Source organism: Electrophorus electricus, chromosome 14 (assembly GCF_041902795.1).
Source record: "Electrophorus electricus isolate QZ-2024a chromosome 14, ASM4190279v1, whole genome shotgun sequence".
Classification (NCBI taxonomy): domain Eukaryota; kingdom Metazoa; phylum Chordata; class Actinopteri; order Gymnotiformes; family Gymnotidae; genus Electrophorus; species Electrophorus electricus.
Genome location: NC_137510.1, coordinates 6149873 through 6174693, shown reverse-complemented (window position 1 = coordinate 6174693; position 24821 = coordinate 6149873). Strand labels below are relative to the sequence as shown.

The 24821-nt window shown below is 39.2% G+C and overlaps 2 protein-coding genes and 1 long non-coding RNA gene across 5 annotated transcripts; 1 reads left to right on the top strand and 2 right to left on the bottom strand.

The window, feature by feature from the left end:
• On the bottom strand, window positions 1-7307 carry dcakd (dephospho-CoA kinase domain containing). The gene is made up of 5 exons (XM_035530813.2): window positions 7169-7307; window positions 6523-6635; window positions 5875-6078; window positions 2130-2217; window positions 1-1747 (listed from the first exon to the last, which is right to left on the bottom strand). Exons 2-5 carry the CDS (start codon window positions 6632-6634, stop codon window positions 1462-1464), a joined length of 690 nt encoding a protein of 229 aa, XP_035386706.1. The 5' UTR covers window position 6635; window positions 7169-7307; the 3' UTR covers window positions 1-1461.
• LOC113583391 (uncharacterized) lies at window positions 6768-19488 on the top strand. Of its 3 annotated transcripts, XR_014116942.1 has the most exons (7): window positions 6768-6868; window positions 7197-7313; window positions 16812-16888; window positions 17014-17063; window positions 17181-17336; window positions 17594-17674; window positions 18839-19488. It is a non-coding gene; the product is annotated as an uncharacterized LOC113583391 (long non-coding RNA). The 3 variants fall into 3 exon arrangements; XR_014116943.1 differs by lacking the exon at window positions 17014-17063; XR_003411279.3 differs by lacking the exons at window positions 16812-16888; window positions 17014-17063.
• On the bottom strand, window positions 7957-20709 carry fam171a2b (family with sequence similarity 171 member A2b). Its single transcript, XM_027019708.3, has 8 exons — window positions 20491-20709; window positions 18837-19064; window positions 17605-17697; window positions 14396-14548; window positions 14045-14224; window positions 13528-13641; window positions 12971-13097; window positions 7957-12832 (listed from the first exon to the last, which is right to left on the bottom strand). Exons 1-8 carry the CDS (start codon window positions 20585-20587, stop codon window positions 11275-11277), a joined length of 2550 nt encoding a protein of 849 aa, XP_026875509.1. The 5' UTR covers window positions 20588-20709; the 3' UTR covers window positions 7957-11274.
• Window positions 20710-24821: the final 4112 nt, after the last annotated feature.

Here is a 24821-nt window from a genome sequence, read left to right as displayed (position 1 = left end):
TTAGCGTAAGAGCTGTTTATTAGAGAACGAGAGATGGACAGAGAAAGAAGCTGCCAGCTGTTATACATCTCAACAGCCTATCAAGCATAAATATTAGCTATAATACATCCATCCATCCATACATATTCAAATTCAAATTCAAGATTTATACAGCACTTATATTTATATATATCACATATACACGCATTAAAGTTCATGATGATACAACTACACTGATTAATGCCACATACTGAATGAGTAAAAACAGCTCTCAGGGACAATGCAACATTTCTGAAATGCAAAATGGTCAAATACACAGCAGATCAAATGAACTCTGACAGCATTGAGCCATGCTCTGTTGGACCAGTGGTCAACTGAGTTTCACTGTCAAATCAGCATGGACATTGTTGCTGTATGAAGTGTCTTTAAACTCCATGATAATTCCTAATGGTAATTCTGCACTTGAGCAAACAAGGATAAAATTGGTGTCTTTCAGATTAGAAACCCCTTTATAATTCTCTTTTCTAACCAGGTTGGCCTCTTCTGACTGCAGATTTTTCTAAATCAGTGTGGAAAAACACAACCCGGTAGGAGCTGTAGGAGAACACAACACAGAGGAACTAATGAAGAACATAAACCAATGGGAACACACCAACCGCTAAGAAAACGTGGGAGTTAAAAGACAACCCTATTACACAAGAACTGCATTAAGTCATGGTGATCATCTCCTTTTCTGCCTCTACTCTTTATTAGAATAAATGTCTAACAGTGAGTCTATAGACCAAAATATTGGTTGGACCTTGAGCTTTGAAACAGCATGCAATGTTTTTTGGGGAGTTACTCAGATAACCATATACATTTGCCCATCTATCCTGGAAGCAAACATCCTCTTTAAATGGTGTAGCAAGTATTACATGGAACTCTCTCTCTCTCATTTAAGACGATCTTAACACTACAATGATTTTAGGAAATGGGGCCCTGATGAAGGAGTTAAGAGTAAAGCAGTACCTGGACATCTTTCTGAAATGTCATGGAAAAGCAGCTTTCCAGCTAGCCATCACAGCCAGCTAAAACCCCTAACTAATGAATGCTAAGTAGGCTGACAGATTTAATTCGTAACGCCAAAAAGTAATTCAGTTGATACAGTGACCGGCAGGTGTCGGCACACCTAACAAAACCTAAAATATAATCATGGTCGAGAATGGGAAAATTACTTTCATCACTTTCATGCAGAGGTCTACGTACATGTGTTCAACAACCTGTGCTCGAGGTTGTCTGGTTGTGAGATATAAAATGGAGTTTAAGTTTAATAGTCTACAAAACTTATGCATACATTAAAAAATTAAAGTCCTTGAAAATCCCATTTTAAATGTTTACCACATTCGTATTCATGTTCCTCTGATCATTATTTCGCATGGAAGCCCTTGACTCCATCGTGGAGGGCACATCTGAGCTCATTAAAAAATAGTTCCACCCGCGCAGCTAGAGCACCAGCCATCGAACCGCATATAGGAAGAGGCCTCCCAGGCCGGCAACAGCTGCCACGGCAAAGGCCCGGACGAACAGGAACTCCATGGAGTCCTCAAGCCTGGTGTGCAGCCGGAGGACCTGGCGGTGAGTGTCTTCGCGCGAGCCCGAGTTCTCAATCACGTGACTGGCCATGCCGCGCTTCTCATTCAGCGGCATCTGGGCAGCGATGCGTTGCTCAGCCTCCTGTTGGCTAAGGCTGTCTCTATGCATGAGACGGGCCAGCTGCGTGGCCGGATCGCTGATTAGAGGACAGGGGTTGAGGGAGAAGGAGAGAGAGGAAGGAGTCAGAGAAGGAAAGGAGAGACAGAGAGAGACAGACAGAGAGAGAGAGAGAGAGAAATTAGGTGGAGGAGAAGGAAAAATATGAAGAGTGAAAAGGAGAGGACATGGAGAGAAAAATTGAGAAAGAGGAGAGAGGGAGAGTCAGAGTGAGTGAAGGAAAGAGATGTTGAGTAGGCAGTCCAATAGGCAGTCCAATAAATGGATAGGGGGGAGAGAGGAAGAAAAATACCAAGAAATGAAAGAGGTGGAAAGACACCAACAGAAGACAAGGATAGTTAAAGAACAATACGTGGGAAAAGTGGGAAAAGCACTGCTGAAGTCACAAACAGAGCTCTTACCAGTAGACGACCACTGTGTGGGTTAGGAAACGGGTGAGCTGACGCGTCTCGAATAGCAACGGCACATCCAAAATCACGTACCGATAACCTTATGAAGACACACCCAAACACAAATATATGGACATCAGATAAGTGATTATACAGTGAGGTGCAGACCTACAATGTCTTTTTTCTTTTTTGCTTCAGTCTATTAAGTAGATAATTTCAGAAACATAATCTGTACTTGCTGAGTACCAAATGGACAAGCAATTTCTCTTGATGCAGGTGTCAAACAGAATTAGAACTAAAATATATAATATATAAAGAGCTATATTAAATAAACTAATATACAATCTGCAAGTGCTTGAATGAAAAAAGAATGAAAGTCATGTCCAGTTAAAATCAAGTGTCTGTGGCTAGACACTTGTAATGAATATATACATACAGAGTTCCAAGAACAGCTGTGCAAGCAAATGGCTTCTGAGGTTCAGTTTAAATCATGATATTCATTCCATGTGTTTCTAAAGTTCAGAGAGTGTAGATTTTCCTAATTTTCCTCACATCATGCATGCCATAGCATCAACTGGCAGTGCAAACAGATTCACCATAAATGCATCATCCATTATTATTAAATTCCCTTGTAGATGGATGCAGATAGATATTATATATATATATATATATATATATATATATATATATATATATATATATATATATATATATATATATACGTGTAATATATGTAAAAAAAAACAAAAACAAAAACAAAAAAAAAAACAGTTAATGTGCAGGCATGCACAATCCCTACAGGAGCAGGAACTGAGATTTTATAAAGCAGGATTATATCATGGCATGCACAGTAAATATGGTTGTTTTGTCCATAGTATACACCGTAAATACAATTTTGCTACGTACATTGCAATGTGTGCCACAAAGTGCATGTGTGTAGGCAAAGCTGAGGGATGTGGGAATTGTCCTTGTTTAAGAGGGTTACAGCTTGGAGATAGAAGCTGTAGAGACGATGGCTGGTCCATTTCTTTAGGACTCTGGCTCCTGGTCTCCGGTGAGATGTCAGGTGCTGGAAGAGTGCGTGACCAGAGTGTATGGGCTCAGATGCGATTACGCCCACCTTCCTCCTCATCGTAGATGAGTAAAGGTTTTCAAGGGCGTCGAGCTGGCTACCGATGATTTTCTCTGCACACTGCACAACTTGCTGCAGCTCACGCTTGGTGTATGAAAATGCAGAGCCAAGCCAGACAGATATGAAGAAAGGATGATGGATTCTATTACTGTAGGCAGCAGTGCCCGAGACAGCCCAAATGTCTTCGGCTGTGGCAGGAAATGGCACGTTCTTCATAACCCCAGTGCCATGACGTCACATTTAAGATCCTGCTGCCTGGTGAGGCCCAAAAACTAAGACTCTAATCTGCTGACTGAAGCTGGGAAGTTCTCCTGGCACCAGGGGGTCGGGCCTCCTTCTGAAATCAATGGTCATCTCCACAACTTTTTGAGTGTTCAACTCCGGGTTGTTAGGTCCACACTGACACCAGGCATGTGGACTCATTGTTTTTACTTAACCTTTACTTAATGGGTTTAAGAGTCACAGTTAGAAGTACATTCATCAATTTCCAACTTTAGCTGAACAGTTAGTGAACAATCCTCTAACGACCATCGCAAGCACATCTTTTGGGTGGAAATCAAAGGAGGTATAGGAACTCTCATTATTACACAACTAGGCAAATGACAGGTAACATCCAAACACTTCTTTGCAAAATAGTGAAGGAAAAGAAAGGCAGCTGTATGAACTTTTATGCTACACCTTATTTTAAAATTATAGAAAAAATATCAACAAATGTTTCAAAATGCTGGAAAAAAAAATCAGACTTGGCAATGTGTCATGGTAAGTAGGCCCAGACCACAGCCATCTATGAAAATGAGCCCAAGAGTGCCACAATGCCTTACGGTTCAGATCTCGTACCAAGCCATGTGGCTAAATGCATGATACTTAATTGCAACTAACTCCTGAGTACAGGAGGCATTGCCACTCCACCAAAAAAAACACCAAAATAAAAGTCTTACCATGCAGGTAAAAAAGAAAAGCATTAAAATGGTTTGGCTTTGCAACATGTGTACCGAACACAATATGCATATGCTGGAGCTTATCAGTCAGAATCTAACCAATCAACGCTAATTGCAGAATTAATTAAGTAATTAAGTAATCCTGTACAGACAATTAATGTTCATATGAAATGATAATACAGGAGAACTATCCTCAGTCAGTGAATGTACAAAACAGAATTACAACTGTGACCATATGCACACATATACACTTAACAATGTAGAGACATGCTAATGAGGCATCCAGAGTAAAGTCAGATATTTTGTGGTGATTAAGTCGAAGATTCTTTGTGTTGCTGGGTTGGTTTTTTTTTATATAATGGACCTGTCAGATAAGAAGGGAAGTTTCCAAAGGTTGCCTAAACCAGCCTTAGGCTACTTAAGTCAATCTGATTGTGACAGCTATACAGAGATGTATTTAGACAAAGATAAAAGCAAGTGGTCACTGATATGCCACTGATATGCTATACCTATGCTATAGCTTTATGAGAAAAACGTGGTCTTCTGGCTCAGTTTGCCCCATGTAAGGGGTAAGATGATCCAGATTCGAAGTTGAGCCATCAGAGAAAACAATTACTAACTACTGTATTACCTGATTTTAAAGTATAATTCCAAATATTGTTATTTGTAATTAAATCCACCATTGTACTAATAGTATTGGTGTTCATGAAATAAACATAAATTACTAATTTGTCTAGTTCTGAAAGATGATAATGGTTTGCCAAGTCTTTAGGATTAAGGAATAGACAAGGCAGTTTTAAATTGAATGAAACTTTTTTTGAGGAACATCCAGATTATTGGTTCTTCACTTTCAAGGTAGATATATATATATATATATATATATATATATATATATATATATATATATATATATATATATATATATATATATATATATATATATATATATATATATATATATATATATAAAATCTGAGCACTAGGGACTGAGTCCTAAACTTGGAGAATGGCTCCAGCAGATCCCAGGAAGAACATCCGAGAACTGCAGTGTTGGGAACAGATACTCTCTCTCTCTCTCTCTCTCTCTCTCTCTCTATATATATATATATATATATATATATATATATATATATATATATATATATATATATATATAAACATTTTTAAAGATCTCTACAACCCACACACCTGCTCTTCCACATCGACTCTCTCTTAATTAAAGATGTTCCAACTTCCCAGCTGACTCGCATAACTGTGCTATTTAAAACGAGTGCTTGTGCACTCTGCAGACACAATGAGTTCGCTGTACAGAGTGGCAGCTAAGCCCCCGGCAAGCCTACCACTGATGCTGAGCAATTACAGGGCTCAAAGAGGAGCTGCTCCCTCCAGATGGTAATAAGCCAGGGCCATGGGACAATGGCTCTGTCGAAAAGGCCTGAGCCTAGTGTGTCCTATATCTCCCACCCCTTCTTTCAGCAGTATTAAACATTTGTTTGGCTTGTCAGGTGGCAGGTGTTTTTTGGCAGGCAGCAGGGTTTGTCTGAACATGGTTCAGTAGGTCTCTGTGTGTGTAGGGAGGGTGTTTTCCAAACACAGCATTATCTGTTATGAACATTTAACTCTGTGTGGATGAGACAGTCACTGGAGGATGAAGTGTGTGTGTGTGTGTGTGTGTGTGTCTTCGCACCTTGGAGGAAGTAGAGCAATATCTGTTTAAGCATGACCCTGTGGATCTCAGGGTGTGTGATGGAGTTGAGCAGTCTGCGTTTCTCTGGGCTGGAGAAGATGATTTGGCCCAGCCTCTGCCTGTCAATCTCACCATTCTCCAGGAGCACTTCCCGCCCAAAGTGCTGCACAATCAGCCTGTACACTGGTGTGTTTGGCTCCACCACTGTGTTACACACATGTGCACATATATATTAGCAGGCACATGCATTCACACATGCACACGCGCGCACACACACACACACACATACATGTGTATAGCAAACTTTATTTGTATAGCCACTTTTCATATGCAAAAGAATTAAATAATAAATCTAATTACATCTTGAGATCTATCACCTCAGGAAGTCTTTTGCTAAATAAAAGAAAAAGGGTTACATAAAACAATTTATTTAAATAGAAAATACCTAAATAATTAAATATTAAAATGAATTATACACCACTGCAAATTTACAAATGCAGTCATATATTTAATTTAGACTTTTGTTAGCCAATTCTTGTATTGTTCATACTATAACCTTCTGATTATACTTTTTATTTCAACATTTTTAGCACACCTAAAAAGCCAAGTCAATTCAACTCATGGACAAGTTAAACGTTAGTCCTTTACCTTTCCTGGCTACAACATCTGCGTCGATGACAGGACAACCAAGCTCTCTCAGCTGAGAGGATACCGTGGTCTTTCCCGAGGCTATCCCTCCGGTTAATCCGACTAGAAACATGCTGAAATGGCGATACACAAGCATGTAATTTACAACTGGAAGACTACACAATATCCATTACATGCCCGACTGTCACACATGAAACACAGCTGCCTAGCGACACCTAGCGGCCGTTACAAAACAATGCGGCAACTAACTAGGCGTAATGTCCTCTGGGGAGCTTGGGGCCATGTCCACACACGTTTTTAGTATTTCCTCTGCTGTGTTTGCTTCATTTATTCACTAACAGTGCAGGTAACAATTGCTTATTTTGGTCAGTAAATCGAAACGTATTATGTTCCTAATGACAGAATACGAAAACGTTCATGTTTATATTTTGTCATGCGATGTCGAGATAATGTATGACACTTGCCATTCACTTTACTTATTGCTCGTTTATTCGTATTCTGGCTTAAGGCAGTATTAAATTCTTTATGGTTTGATATACCCACATGAAGGCCTGACACAGTTTGTGGTTGGTGGTGCTGTGTTGACAAGCAGGCACACAAGGATTTTAATTTATTGATAAGATTAATTTTGAAATAGCCAACTTACTAAACGACGTTATTGTTGACCTTTTCAGCCTGCTCAAGGATAAAAACGTGCGTCCTTCTCCTTCACGTGGTAGACACTTTGCACGAATAATCACGAATATAGACAACTATACACCAATCAACACGAAACCACACTCGTGAAAGAGGTGAGAAACCAACACATAGTGCTACATAGGTGCATACTCCACCACACAGTAAGCCATAAGTGCACTTAATAAAATTATAATAAAGTTTGACCGATGAACGGCAGTACAGTGGCCCGTTTGAGCCAAGTCACTAGATTATCGATGTTGCATTGCTGCCACCTACCGGGCTGGAATGTAATAATATTCTATTGTAAGAAAAATCAATAAAACCTAAATTATGTTTTTGGCATACTTACTGATGGTATGTGCCTGTACGAGGGCACAAGGACACCGAACGGATGTAAAGGCATCACCACTATTATTTACCGCCCGTAGCCGATTTTAAACAACATCTGTCTATTAATTAGAAGGTTCCGTTTTCCATCGACCTCTTGAGCAAAACAGCCTGTTTCAAAAAATGGCAATTAACATGTCTTTAACCTTTCAAAGTCTTTAACCTTTAACCCTTAAAACGTAATTAACATATAGAATATTTCCTTCCACTTTGTTTGACTGCATACATATTAAGAATATTGTTGCTTCATATTATTTGCAAAGGACGCGACTCTTCTGTGCAATCTCTTAATTTTCCTCAAAGTATGCATTTTTATTATGCTATCCAGTTATCTTAGAATAGGCAATACAACCATACAGGACTGTAAAATCAATATGTAAACAAGTTTATTTTCATTTGGCAGAATGTACACAATCAAATTTAATTTTTGTGCAAACAGTTCAATAGGGTTTAATAATGAAACTGTCAACACAGACTGTTTTGACTGTGGACTTCTTTGTTACTAAGACAGTTTGCAAGAATAAAAATTAAAAACACCAACTGCCTTAAATGGTCTGACTTTACTCCACCAAAACTAGATTGATCTAATTAAAGACTGAACGAGTCCATAGATCTGGAATGTGCATTTGTTGAAATACTACACCAGTTGAATTGACTCCAGAATAAACAGATAAATATTTACACATTAGAGAACATAATGGTTTGTTAGAGCACTTGCAACCACGTCACATTATTAATATACACTTATAAAGGCTTAATATTTCCCATGACAATTATTTATGGATAGTTAGTACTGATGAGATGGAGAGAAAGAGAGAGAGAGAGAGAGAGAGAGAGAGAGAGAGAGAGAGAGAGAGATGGCTTTGATTTAAATAGAGCACCTTTGCTCATGCAGTAGTTCACAGAGTCCATACTCAGGGAGAGGAAGAGAGTATGTAAACATTCCAGTTTAACAGCCTACCCTACACTGGAGAAACCCAGGACCACCTCAACTTAAGGTCCTGAATTGCTGGAGACTGTAGGAAATCTTGAACCTGTTAACTGAGCCTGGCTATTCGATCCCATCTCTTGTCTACCAAATCAGTTAAGACATGCTGAGAGAATGGCTTCAGTAAACAGTGAGCTCTTTTTATCTTCTTTATGTCTGGAATACAAGCAGTTGTTTTCCTATTTATTTCTTTAAAAAAAAAATAAAAATATATATATATATATATATATATATATATATATATATATATATATATATATATAAACAAATTGACAGTCTGACACTTAACAGGTGTTGCTGCAAACTCACAGCCTTATATGGTAACACTACAGGCACTGCTATGGACGCCCGAGTAGCGACTGGTCCAGCTAGGGCTCTATATGTCCAACATTGGCACTTCCATGTTACTGTGAAAAGCTGCAGGCAATGATCACAGCTTGACTGCTGTTCACGTTTCTAAGTGGCACTGATAGGTGTCCAATGACCCCTGTGCTTTGACATAAAAAGAGGCCACATTCTTTTAAAAGCTAACAAAAAAAATATGTGTTCATTCTCCGCAGTGACAAGTGTTCTGCAACAAACGAGGATGGTTATTAAATGACTGGCATAATGCAATAAACTGTAATTAAACAAGTGATAAGGTAGTGATTTCACTGACAAGGTGAACAAATGTGTGATGTCATATCATAAAGATATTAAAACACAATAGACACAAATGAAAGATTCTGAGCACCATTCTGATCATATTTAGTGTGAGAGCTAAAGAGAAAGCGAGAGAGAGATAAAAAGAGAGAAAGACAGAGAGTCAAAGACATCCTCATAAAATGGGACATCCTCATAAAATGGAGTCTTGGTAGCAACCACCTACCAGTAAACTAGAGAGTAGCTAACAGCACCAAGCATTGCCCGCCTGCCAATCAAGGAGTGAGCAGACTGTGCTTCCTGCCACTGGCACAGAGCGAGTTTATTTTCCAGCATATAGCTTCTTTTTTTTTTTGGCAAGTCCACCCAATGTTTGCATCATCATCAGATGCTTTTGTCATCTTGGTTGGTCTCCTCAAAATTAACATGACATTCTTTAGAATGTCAAGTGTGTCACTTTCCAGGAAGATGATGTCATGCTTTTACATATTTATGGTAAAGTGGGCCATATTTTATCTTTAGTCATAAAAAACATTTTTCTAGTCTACAAGTCTCATGCACATATGCTATCATACATATACACAGAATCCTGGCAAATTATTATAATAATAGAAAACTTTACATCAAGACTTGTGGTAATGGAAGATCTGGGGATGTATATTGTATTAACAAAGAATCACATCAGTGTAAATGACTTCACATTCATTTCCACTGCTGAATGTAGATAATGCAAAGACATCCGTCAGGCTCTAAGAAAATGTCACTGATAGAGAGTCAGAATATTATTTTCCTACCCAAATCCTATTTTCAACACCATGAAGGAAAGCACAAAACTGGTTTCAGATCAGTAAACATATCTTGTCAGAATTGTCACAATTTTGTAAGAAAGTGCAAAGAAGCACTTGGGTTAGTTAAATGGGATTTCTACATTTATATCTGTAGTGGCATACAATATGCTTGTACACTCAATGATTGTATGATCGTACACTCATTAAGCAAACTATTAAATAATGTATGTCCTGTGCAGTGCATAAGCCAAACCATTATCTGAAGTGCCTAGTATTCTGTAAAATATTTGGAATGTGAGAAATGGAATGTTTGGATTTACATTCCTATGCCATATTCACTGTTCATGTTGCAACTCATCTTTTTTGTGTTTAGGAATTTCCACCAAAATTTCCAGCACAGTTAATACTGAAAAAAAAAAGAGAAAAGGGGGGGGAAAGTCACTACTGAGATGCATATAAACGTGTATATAAAAAGTGGTTATCCATGACAAGAAAAGGGATGACAAATCTTTGGGGGACAGGAATACAGGAATACAGCAGTAGACCATCAGATAATTAATTTATGAAAACCGAAACATCCAGTTCCTTTATAGAAACTCTTCACTTATCTCCGTTTATATCAATGTTTGATGTTCTTTTCCAAAAGAGATCAACATAATAACATACCATATTGAACAGTATGTCAAAGCCAGTTTGGTCAGGATCATGGAGAAACTGATGTCCAAAGAAAACCTGCAGACTCCTCAAATGAGGAGTTGTTTGATTTGTTTGAATATGTTCCATGCTTGATTATGAGTAGATGATTCTTGAAACATCCCCCTGCTCTCTACAAATATATTTTGTGCTTATTTTCTTAATATGATGCATTTTTAAAACTTTTTTCCTGGTACCTTTCATTACTGTAGTGGATTGTAGTGGATGGTTGGTGTCATTCAGCTGTGAAATCCATACTTTAAGACTTTGAGAATAAGCCTCACTGCACCTGACTACTCCCAGATTTGTATTCAAATTGAGTGATCAGTCTTGTCTTCCTCCAAGTCTTGTCTTCAAATTAGAGCTATAGATGCTTTTGGCATGTGATTTAAAATGCTGTTTTATAAACTCAATACAAAACAATCCTGACACTTCATTCAGATTGGGGAAACAAAATGAGTTGTACCTGTTTGCTGATAGGAGTAAACGTCTGGTAACAATGATCAATTTGAACACATATCTCATATGTCTTCGGTAGATAATTGCAAAGGTTAGTTCTATGTCGGGCCTGATTTTCTACTTCTTGGCATGGAACACCATGAGAGGGCGCTCCTCAATACGTTGCCATGGGCTTTTCTTGTTCTCGTCTTTGTCATCAGGGTCATTTTCATCCTCTGGGCTTGTGACAGAATCGCGCTGGGTCTCACTGTTACTGCTGCGTGAGCTGTTCCCACGACTGCGACCCCTCCGTGGTATAGTTGAACCACGCGGCTCCTCGGGACCGTCGTCTAAGAGGGGGGTCAGTGGGTTTTCTAGTGGTGACCCCGCTCCCATGCGGCCAACACCACCACTGAGATCCAGGGGGTCATGATAAGCCAGCTTGGAGTACTGCTTTCCACTGCTGGAGCCATTTGCACTGTGCCCCTTACGCCCGCCACCATATCGATCCTCCTTGCTCTTCCTCCCAGAGGACTGCTTGCGCTCCTGTGGTGTATCTTGGAGGCTCGTGTCCAGGCTGCAATCCTTACTGGTGCCAGCGGGGGCACTAAGCGTGCTCTGCGCACTGTGGTTGCTGCTGTTTGCACCACTATGACCAAGCTCAGAGCCCACATCGATGTAGGAGTGGCGCACATGAGCATTGGCACGTCCGTCGAGCGATATGAACCAGGCACGTGGGTGCTGCTTCACGCCCAGCTCACGCAGCTTCTTTTCTGTGAGGGCTTGGAGCTCTCCATTCATCTGTGCCATGGTGGAGTCATTGAACAGCACAGGAATGTGGACCGGTGCTGATGGACCTCCAGATGCCCACACGTTGTCGTCAGAGCCAGCTGGGGAACCGACACCCGGCTGGGGTTGCATTTGGCCCCCACCCTGGCTCTGGCCCTGGTTTGGGATCCCACTGCTGACACCATTCCCTCCTTGGCCTTCCCTGTCTCGCTCTGCCTGGCTCTGACCATCCTTTCCACCTTCCGAGCCTTTGAACTCAGATGACAAGCGCATGTAGTGTGCCGGGATGACCAGGGTAGGCACCATGCTGCGGTACATGTTCTCTGTCATCTGGTCCAGAGAACTGCAGAAGATGATCTGGCCAGGCTGGGTGTTCAATGATGTTGGACGGGCAAGGTGCTCCTGTCCCTGGGAGACCTGTGAATACTCTGGGGGCTTGTCCGGGATGGACGGTGAAGGTGGGTCAGCCGTGTACCCGCGGTTGTCATTGACAACGTGCCTGCGGCGGTAGTCATGATCCTTGTCATCAGGGCTGTAGTTGCGTCCGTAGTCGTCTTGGAGCAAGGTGTTGTCAAGGTTGTTTGTCTCTGTGGAGCGGTGCACCTTCATGGGGAAGCTCTCTCCACCGCGTGGGGCTCCTTTTGGCTGTTTACTCTTGGATGCATGTCGGAGCTTGTGTGCTGGCACGTGCTTGGAAAACTCATCCCGCGCACTCTTGTATTCTCGGGACGGGGAGACATCAGGCTTGGCAGCATCCAGGTCACTGCTGGAGGCCGCAGCTTCAGCATGGCCACCGCAGATGAGGTTGAGACGAGAGGTGGAGGTGCCTTGGTCTCTTTTGGAGCTGCACAGTGTAGAAGAGGCCTGAGCCTGCTTGTGGTGCCGGCGAGGTTTCAGACACCTCCGTCTGATAGAGAGGAAGAGAGAACAGATATATGTTTGGGTCATTGTAAATGCTTTGCCTCTTGTGGTACATTGTCGAATAATCCTGTATACAAAGAACAGGGACGTTACAAACATACAAAAGCAGGTAAAGCACACAGACCTGCAGTAGTAGAGGAGTACGCAGAGTAGTACCAGTACAAGCAGAGCAAGTGATCCCAGAATAGAGAGCAGGAATAGGGTGTGGTAGGCTGTAATGTCCCTCAGGCTTGGATGAGACAATCCTGTGCCTAAGGTACCATACCAGCCACGATCAGAGACCTTCCTCATAGGCAATTTGTCATAGTGTAATGTTACTATACTGAGACATAAGACAACTTAAGACAACTTAAGAAATCTAGGAACTCACTACCTACACACAGAGCAGTGATTAATGATTAATGATGTATTTACACCTAAATTAAAACATGTGCTTATCTAATGACCTGTCAAGCATGAACATAAAATACATAATACATGAACACATTTACTAATACATAACAGATGCGATATTAATAATATTGTTATCAATATATGTTAGAATATGAATAATTTTCAATACTAAATTGATAATACCAGATTTCAATGTAATTTCTTTTTGTTCAAATATTTTAAAACACTATGTACCTATCGGTTTAAAAAACAACCACAAAATTGTTGTGTGTGTGTCTGTGTGTTAACCTGATGTAGAGGGGAATGCTGCTATCCAGTAGCCAAGTCGTGAGGCCATAAAGTCACATGTAAGATGAGACCCATCCCTCTTAATGTAGCCAGTGCCATTCCTTACCCACAACCCTGTCAAGAGAAAAATCAAAGATGCTTAACTGTGCTAGCCAAGACAAAAGGCTTGTGCTCTTGGTTAACTTTTGATGAAAACATTAAGGTTTGTGTATAAACACCTGTTCTAATCTAAACATAGAGTGTTTCTATGTCATTGTTTGATTTCATGTACAAAAGCAATTTAGTAAAATATTTGACAATGAGGGTGCACATATTCTACCCTTTAGTAGTTTCTGAGTTTTTGAAAAGAGGTGTGCATGTGTGTATGTGTGTGTGTGTGCGTGTGTGTGCATATGAATGGGGGGAGGGTTTGTGTGCATCTGTTATTGTATATCCATATATATACACCAAGAGCAAACTATACACAAAACTGTGATGTGTTTGAGCTGTGTGCACGTGTGTGTGTGTGTGTGTGTACCTATCTTAGTATCATACACCCACACAGGCACACTGGTGGGGGAGCGGACACGGGTGTCAGAGGGCAGAGGGACAGAGACATGGATGGGCTCCGTCACCTGGACCACATGACCTTCGCGGTCAAACAGTTGAGCGCTGACTGCAGCTACCGCTGTCAAATCAGTCCAGCCACTCTCTCCTCCTAAACCAAGGCACGCACATTCAGAAACATGAATTATCAGTACTTACAGGAGAAACATTACCAGTGTTATTATTTCCATGTTTTTTTTATCTGTCACTGTCTATTAAATTAAATTTAAAAACTGTGAAAAATGCCAAGCCAAACTATCTATCTTTTGCCCTCTCTCTCGACCTGTGCTGTTGGTCTCCAGGGCCAGGAGGTATGGGAAGGCACTGATCTCACTTAAATCTCTGGCAGTGGTCAAAACTGCAGTCAGCTCAGAGAATGAGGAGTTTAACTGCAAGCTCCGTCTTGGAATGTGCAGCCATGGTTGGCTCCGCCCTCCTGTAGGTTAAATCAGGGAGCAAAGAAAGGTTACTATAAATTGTACACTCTGAACAGTAACAAACATAATGCAGTGTACTGTGCTTTAGAACAATTCTGCACTGTACTGACCAAGTAGATCTACAGCATCAATGACTGAAATCTTTGAAATCTTTAGAAAAGGTAGGCAATGCATCAATTTGATCTATCAGACCAATTTGATCCAGACCCCATTCAGGTTGTGCAGGTAATCCGGCTCCTCCAGAATGGCAAAGCCATCACAAGATGGATTGTTGTGTCTCCCAGCACAGTCTCAAGAGCATGGATATAATACCAGGACACAGGCATAGTCTCAAGAGCATGGAGGAGATACCAGGACATAGGCACAGTCTCAAGAGCATGGAGGAGATACCAGGACACAGGCATAGTCTCAAGAGCATGGAGGAGATACCAGGACACAGGCATAGTCTCAAGAGCATGGAGGAGATACCAGGACACAGGCACAGTCTCAAGAGCATGGAGGAGATACCAGGACACAGGCCATTATATGAGGAGTACTGAAGGACATCAAAACAGCAGAAGGACAGGTATCTACTCCTTTGTGTGAAGAGGAACAGGAGGAGCACTGCCACAGCCCTACAAAATGACCTACAGTGGGCTACTGGTGTGCATGTTTCTGTCCAAACTGTCAGAAACAGACTCCATGAGGGTGGCATGAGGGCCCGGTGTACTATAGTGGCACTATGCAGTTTGATTGGCACCAGAGAACCAGAATTGGCATCATGCTCTCTGATGAGAGCAGTTTTACACAGAACTGTGTGACACATATAGAGACACCATGGTGAAATTATGCTGCCTGCAACATCATCAAGCATGCCGGTTTGATGGTGGGTCAGTGATGGTCTGGGGAGTGATCCCCTTGGAGTGATTCCCTTGGAGGGTCGCATAAAACTCTGCATGATATCCAACAGTACCCTGACTGGTGTATGGTACCAGGATGAAATCCTCAGAGCCATTGTCAGACCTTAAGATGGTACAGTGGGCCCTGGTTTCCTCCTGATGCAAGACAATGCCTGGCCTCATGTGGCCAGAGTGTGTAGGCAGTTCCTGGATGATGAAGATACCGATGCCACTGACTGGCCCTCATGTTCCCCAGTCCTGAATCCAATTGATGACCTCTGGGATGTTATGTATCAGTGCATCTGATGCCAACTAGTAGCACCACAGACTGTCCAGGAGCTCAATGACTCCCTGACTTCATCTGGTGTGTCATCAGGAGCATGCCCAGATGTTGGCAGGAGTGCATACAGACATGTGGGGGCCATACACACTACTGAGACACATTATGAGTTGCTGTGATGAAATCCATGTAAACTCGATCAGCCTCTGATTTCAGTTTTTTGCTGTGATTTCCTGTGTGATTTTGAATCCAGCCCTCAGTGGGTTGATAATTTTGGTTTCCATTAACCAGTTACGTCATTTTGTTCTCTGCGAAGTACACAATTCATATCAGTAAAGATTTTCAAATTGAATCTTTTTTCACTGAGATTCAATGTGTGATTTTATGTGTTCCCTTAATTTTTGAGAAGTGTAAATTAGCTAGCTAGCTAGCTAGTCCCATGTTTTGCTATTGGTGGTATATTAATTCCACAATTGTTTCTTCTGGGTTCCATCCAGTTCAGGACAATTACAACTAATCTTCACTTTGATACATTGATCTTGACAAAAATTAAGAGCAATAAGTAAATCAGTATGGTGTTGTGCCATAACTACATCCAGTAAATTACCTTGAAATGTGATTTATGTGATGTTAAATTACCTTAAAGAAGTAATAAGTAGTTTTTCCAAATGGTTCTTGTTCACATTACAAAACAGCCATGGTACTGACACACAGTGGCCTGAATGTTTCAGAGATTCAGTAGCATTATTTTAAACATGGCCATGTGGGAGACCCACTCTATGGAGCAAAAACTGGTTCATTTGAGGACTACAAAGCAATTTGTTTCTCCATCGCATATGAGCTGCACTTTATATAAAAAGTTAAAATAATAACACTTTCATGAATATTGTTTATGTTTCAAAAATATTGTTTATTGCTCCTTTTTGGTGGTAAAAATGACATATTGCTCCTTTAAAGTAGGTAAAATGGGGAGAGGGTTCATCCATTGGCGGTGGCAAAAACAAGTTTTATTATAATTCATTTGAAGTAAAATTGCATTTTAGACACGTGATTTGGTGTTTCTGTGCTGCATAAATCACACTGTGATTTTGCTGATCTATTTAGATTTTTGATATTAAATGAGATCCAGTGGTCACTCACTACTTGAGATGTCTTTTTCTACATATTTTTGTACTTTTTATGTAAGTAATAATTTATCTACTACTATGACTACTTTTACTTGAGTAATACTATGTGAGAAATTATTATTTTAAAGTAATATTTTTACTTGAGAAGTTTCTGGTTATTCTATCCACCTCTGATTTAGAGCTAGCTGTCCCTTAGATAGAAGATTTCAGTCATCCTTTCATAAAAAAGGTATTAACTTTATGTGAATCAGCTATAAACACAAAGATATCAAAACCTAGGATAAGAATGTCTCTTCACTGCAGCTAAACATCTATAGGTTGAAACCTATTATGTGCTATGTTTCAGGTCTGTGCTAGAAGTGTTTGGCCAAAAATTGTTGATGACAGCTCTACCACTGATGTTGCTATGGAAACACCGGCAGGAAATACTGATGCACAGCTTAAGGCTACAGTGCTGTTTGCATGGGTGCATGTGTGGGGAGAGGTCTGCTGAACATGGCAGGTAAGCTACAGTTGAGAAATAACTGCTTCTTTAACTTTTTGGGTCAATATATAATGCCTTACACCAGAAAATACCAATATCTAAGGCCAGATAAGTCCTTATCAAAAGTCTTTCTTAATTCCTCACCAAAATTTCAACCTGCACTTAAATATAGCAACAATAACAACTTTATTATTAATAATAATACTAATAACAATAATAATAATAATAATAATAATCTTCATCATCGGCATTGCAATCATTGTCATTATTATCAGCAATTTCTCACCTGGAGAGCCGTGGAACACCTGGATGACATCATCATACAGGATGAGTGTTCCTGGTCTTTGGGCCAACAGGTACAGACTGACAGAGGCATATACTGTCACACAAAGAGAGTCTTGATGTAAGTCAGGTCATGTGTAGCAAACATTCTGCCACTCTCGGTGAGCAGAGGTGTGACGGGGGGTGCATCTGTGAGAATTGTGGTAGACACAGTCAGGAGATTTGACGGGGATGTGCCTGTGAGAACTGTGGTAGAGACGGTTAGGAGGTTTCAAGGCAGGGCCATTTATGCTTCATAATTAATGCTTTACAGATCACGTAAACAGAGCAAGTACTTACGTCCAATTTGCACAACTGAATTTTGTGAAAATGCATTTTAAATAAAATATGGTTCTTTAGAAAAGTAAACCCAATTTAAATGTGCTCAATATGTCTAATCTGCTCTTCTTTTTATTTCAACACAAATGTCCAAAATCTGGCCCTTATTTCTATCAATTAAACATTTCACAAGACCTAGGCCTACCACCTAAAATAATACAGTCAGCAGTAATCCAGATTTAATCCACATTTAATCCAAAATTAATCCAGACAAACAGGGCAGATTACAGCATCTCTACGACAGTTTATGACCACCATCAGAAAAGAAGAAACAGATTTCAGAGTGATAATGTCTCACCAGTCTCCCTTAAATTAGACTTCGCTTCTTTTGTAAAACAACTCATATTTATTCCAGATTTTGTAACCATTTTGGTAAATGCAATTATTAATACTCAGAAAATGAGTATTTGCTTTCATTTATGTCTTACCACTTACTAAGACACTTCCACTGATGTTTAATTTTTGCCTAAGTATTTAGGGCTAGTATTTATTTATGGTATTTAAAGTTTCCTGAATCTGATGGATAAAGAACATGGACTTCCACTAAGAAGCAAATCAAACCTTCATGCTACATTACAGAATACATTCTTATAATGTAATCTGTCCACTACATATTATACTAATTATAATATAGGTTTTATACATATTAAACTTATCAACTGTTACACACACAGAATGCTTGTCTATCTGACCAGGACCCAGTTTTAATACTAAAGATACTGATCATACATTTAACCATTATATAGTATATGGGCATTTCTCTTCCATCTAAACAACACAATTCGTCAATACAGATGAGCAATTTAACTACAGATAACTACAGATTAACTAGTATTAACTATGTCATTGTTTACTCACAGGGCACTCTGCTGGCATGCCACGGTACAGAGCTGGTGACATAATCTTTCTGAGATGCTGTGATGATTACCCATGAGCCCATGCGGTACAGGAAGTTCATGACCACTGCATCTTCATTCTTGGCCTGACCGGACACCAGCACGCTCCGGTTGCCATGGACAACAACAGCAGCATTGGGCAGGGGTGACAGGTCACCTCCATCAAACACCTGAACCCTCACTTGCACCTCTGAAAGAGAAAATATGATCTTTACAAAAGTGTTTATTGGATGTTTTCACTGATTCCCTTAAACTTCCCGTTCAAGATCTGTGTCTTTTCCTCAACATCCCATCAGAGGTCTGTTGAATGTTTTCAGTTATCCATGTCAGTAAATTGCCTAGTAGTAGGAAGTCAGTCTCCCATCACTTAGTTGAACTGATTCAGCACCTTAGATGAACGTTAAAATGGCATCAAAACTATACAAGTTGCTACGCAGATTAATTCACGGTTTTTAGCAATTTTCTGCTATCCCGACTATTTTTTTTTTTACCAAAACAAATTGCAAAGTGAATTATTCTTCCTGAGGCCTGTAAGACCACTGGCCAAATTCTCAGCTCTTTAAATTGCAGTTCTGTAATGTCCAAAATGCAGTAAACCTTCCTTTTGCAAGGAGTGTTGTTTTTTATGTAAAATAATTTTCACATGCAAGAGATTATTTCTCAATGAATCACTGAATTACTTTACCACCAAATATAGGAATATGCACCTTCCTCTGAAACTCTTCACACATATGGCTTATTATGAATCATACTCTGACATTGACTGCATTTGCATCCAATGACAGTCAGGGTGTTGGGGGTGGCAGATGGGACATGTTGCAGCCTTAAGGTGAAAAACCAGTTTGTTGATCATGTCGAGTATAGGGTTACTATTTGTTGTAGCAGATAGCTATATAGCAGCATTTCAAGTCACCAGTGTTGAACAAACTCTTAGTGTTTATATTTGTTCAGTAGGACATTACAGGTGTTAATACAACATGTCTGGTACTCACATGAACACTCTGGGAGATAATTCAACAAAGGGGATTTTTTTTTTTTTTTAACTCTGCATATGACACATACAGCAAACAAAGGCACTGCGACCAACAGCAATGTGCTCTTAGCCAATATCAATCCCATGAGTTAGTATTGCTTGGATTGATGTAAGGCAAGGGTGTATTTCGCATGCATCACCCATAATGTGCCATCAGCTCGACGGTGATGTTTGCGTAATTGACAGGCGCGCGAGGCCACAAGGCATAATTAGAATTCGTGTCAGTGCTGCATTTGATCGCTTCGCCTTGCCAATGCACTGCAACCCATGGTGACTAAAGACAGGTCGATGCAAATCATTTCCAGAGTAGTTCTCGACAATATTTTGTTCTTTTACCCATATGTTTACTCCGAAACACTGTCAGCAGTACAGTAGATTCTGGCAATTGTAGTCGACTTCAGCCAAATTGTACCATTCGAAATATGATTTATAAAGCAAATGACGAGTGTCATGGACTGTTTATCGAAAAAAACAATTTCGATATTGCTTTGCTACAGCGTTTGATATGCTATTCCATCGAAATAAATCGTCCAACCACTCCCACACCTTAGCGAGGGGGCTGCATCTTTTCTCCTCAACTCACCGAGCGCTCCATTCTCCACGATGGATTTTGCGACTATCCGTTCAGCGCTGGAGATAAAGAGACACAAAAGGAAATTGGAAATATACAGAGGTGGCATCCTCAAAGCTACATCGTCTTCCCCACTTCGTCAGCCATATTCATCGATGTTTTTTAGAGGCGGTTGCTAAGGGCGTCTTGCCTATCAGATGCATCCTCCTCAGGATGCAGTTCTGCCTGCTGCCTCATATCACCCCTTCATTGTTCAGAGTAACGGAAAGCCCCTCTCTTGCGACATCTAGCGGTGGGAAAACATATTTAACCGTAAATATTTGGGTGGTGTTTGGGAGATGCAGTAGCCTGCTCTTTAGCGCATTTGTCACAGGTCCTTTGCTTTAGACTAAGCAACGGCAAACAACGCTGGAGGGCGCTATTCACCTCAGCGGAAGTCACGCTGAGCGTCAGCGGACCACGCAACAACCTTAGCAATACAATGCATCCTGCGCACATTTTAACCACAAAGCCCAACCAACATGAACTCCTAACCACTGCCATCTTAACCACTAGCCTGTCCTACCTCCTGTGCGTTCCACAGGAACAAATTAACAAATGGGCCTTATGTGAATGAGGGAACTGGACTTCAGGCACACACACACACACACACACACACACACACACACACGCGCGCGCACGCGCGCGCACGCACACACACAAAAAAAACAAAAAACAAAAACAAAAAACAACTGGCTAGCTGGTAATGTCTCACCATGTAAGCCAATTGCATTGAAGAAAGATGTTTTGTGTCACAGATGATGTTTAAAAGGTCAATGCTAAGATGAGAAATTCAGAACCAGTACACTAACATCCTGTGGGATGTATCTTAAGTTTTTCTGTCAGCCTTCTGTTCTCCTATATGACATCTAATAGGAAGTCAGTCTGTGTTCTGTTCCATTCAATAGGAAGTGGGTCTTGTATACTTTGACATCCAATAGGAAGTCAATCTTGTGTTCTATCAACGTATATCTACACACAACTTCCCACTGGACGTCAGTCTTTTGTGCAGTGGCTGCCCAGGACCTGCCCATAACAAAGCATTCTCTGCCACCTCACTTGAAACAGGTAACACTGAGGATGCTATAGACATAAACTGTCTTTAAACTTAAGCATTATGCCAATTAATTTTTGAGTGATTTAGCAATCACAAAATAATTAATTCTAAGACAAACACACACATATACACATACAATATGTGTGTATGTCTCTCTCTCTCTCTCTCTCTCTCTCTCGCTCTCTTTCTGAAATGCATAACTAGGACAGTCTCTGCCCTAAAGCAAAGTATTGATTAAGTCTTTATTCCTTTTAATTAAAGGTTGTTTGTGATTAACCTGTCATAATGCGTTTAGACACAGAAAAACAAGCATTACTGTTTGTTTATGTTTTCTCAATTGGGTTTAGCAAAGTTATGGAAATATGGTCATGTAGTCACCAATATATTAGTTGCACAATGCGTTATGGGTCACTTATCTAGAATGATACATAAGGAGACTATCCCTATGCATCATACTAGAAGCATTTTTTGTACTACTGAACAAATTAACAAACATTAAATACAAGTATCCAGACTGCTATCATAAAATCATCATGTCAATATGTTCCAAAATAAATGTCTGAACATAAATATATGTACATTTAGTTTTATCATTTGCATTAAGAAACCTGTAGCTGAGTTACTATGTAGCCTGTGTGGCATCGTCCAATGACACATTACCTAAAATACAGGCATACTACGTGTATATGTTCTGTGTCAGGTTTATGTAATTTGTCATTGCAAATTAAGTGAATGAAAATCTATGCTTTTCATTACCTTGGTGGTAAAAGCCTTGTATTAAAGGAGAACTCCACTGTTTTTGCAAAATTGTATTGATCATTCAATGGTTCAGATGTAAACAAAGTAGTGAAATGTGCCTTTTCAGATAAATTTACCTAATTCAATTGTTCACATTTATAGTGCTGAATGAAAAATCAGTTTAAATTTTACATATATAATTAATAAATATGATTGTTATATGTAAATTATAGATGTTAATATAAATGCTAACCATAACTTAAATAAAATGTAAATTGTAAAGCTGTTTCTTGCTACCATTTGCTTCTGGTAGTTTCACATGTGAAATGTTTCAGTATTACCACCCACTTCTATGCTCAGATATAATTATAGGCGTGTATGTAGATTTGAATGTTTTCTAAATATGCAGATTTCAAATATTACATTTACATTTAACATTCACATTTATATTTAATATTCACATTTAACAAATACATTTAGCATTTATAGTTAGATGAAATCTTAATATAGTTAACATTTAACATTTACATATATTACTTTTAAAACATTTTGTTTGTAAAACTCTTCAGTGGATTTTAATAGTTTTTTAAAATAGTTTTTTTCTGTCTAAATGTATGGAAATTGAGCTAATAGTTGAAAAAATATCTGCAAAAATGAGTAACAAGCTTTTTAGATTTGGCACCACATAACTACTGTGAACAATTCTGACACACCAAGTTTCTCTAGAATGGTGAATTTCACACTAACACACTCTTAATGACTTTGTTTATGTATAATCTTAATCATTTGAATGAATGAATAATTTTGCAAAATCGGTGGAGTTCCCCTTTAAATATTGTTAAGAATATAACTGTTTAGCTCAGGTTTCTCTAAAGAAGAAAACAAGACAGATGCATCATTCTGGGAACAAAGAACATAAGGTCTGTACAGTACTTTTTACATGCAGTTTTAGGACAGTGACAGAATATATGTGTTTAGAATAATCATAGTGTTTACAGTTTAGTTTCTATTCAACATTCTCAACTACTCAGGTGTGTATGTGTGCAAAAATGAACTAAATTAGTAGAGAACATTGGTGACTTAATTCTTTCTGTTTCTATGTTGTTAATATCTGTATATTTACACATATTTAACTTTATAAGTAGGAGAAATGGCGTGTCCATTAAATATGAGGATGCATAAGAGTAGAGGGGAGCAAAGGTAGTTGGATATTAAGACTGTAGTCAAGGAAACAATGCTGAAAGAGGAAAGACCAATTCCAGCAAGGTGAGAGGGGATATTTTGATATGCTCCAATGGATCTGCATCTTAGAAACTAATTCTATATAATTCTAATTCTAGGTTTTCTTTAAAAGCTATGCTGCATTTAGAATTTGGATTTTTTTTCTGTTTTAATGTTCATTTAATCTATCTCTTTCTGGATTATACAGTTCTTTGTAAATCATCTGGAAAACCAATTCTCTCATTATGAGATACTACGGACCTCACACACACACACACACACACACACACACACACACACACACACACACACACAGTTTTATTTATGTAAATGTATACCATTACATGGAGTGATCATCTATGTAAATGATAATCAAATAATGATTATAGGATATTTAATTTTGGTGTTATTAAACTTGTCAAATATATTAAACATGCCTCATGATTGATAATTGTAGCTTTGTATCCAAAGAACACAGCTGCCCACTACTGTATCCTGTTCCAATGGCCAATTTAGACAAAATGATCCCAAATATTACCTAACATTTCCAACAAATGTTTATTTGTTAAATTCTATTAGATAATAAGAATAAGAAAACAGCTCAGTAATATATGTTTTTATATGATATTCAAATAAGGTCTTTGTTTATTACCTTTAATATGACATTTTATGTGAATCGTTGTAAAAAAAATTGTTATTGTAAAAAGCTTATATTTTTATTTTATTACATAATTACTTAATAAACTGTATATGTATACATAATTTCTCATCTAATAAGAGGCTAAGTTTTCATATAAGTTTGAGACACAATCTCAAAAGCTCCAGCTGCCATTAGTTTTGGATACCTGGGACCAAAAATATTGGTAGTATGGTATAGTATTATTACTCTAGATCTGAGTGGATTTGAGTGGATCCATTTTAATTATCTACAGTCATTGTTAGGTAACAGCCAGCTGGCAAAACAGAAAATAATTACACAATTTACTTAAGAAAAGATTTAGGTAGCTGATGCCAATTTTATCTGGCGAGGCAAGCTTGAGCTACCTATGCAACAATGATTTGTAATAGCTTTGAATGCAATGACTGATGCAGCATTAAATAATTTCTGTAGCAAGTTAAAACACCATAAAGCAAAAGCAAGAATTGACAATGTACTTGCATTTTTGTGAAAATGGGCCCACAACTGGCCCAGTGAAACCATTTAGTATTATTGACCTCCTACCTACACACATACATACACACACACACACACACACACACACACACACACACACACACACACACACTC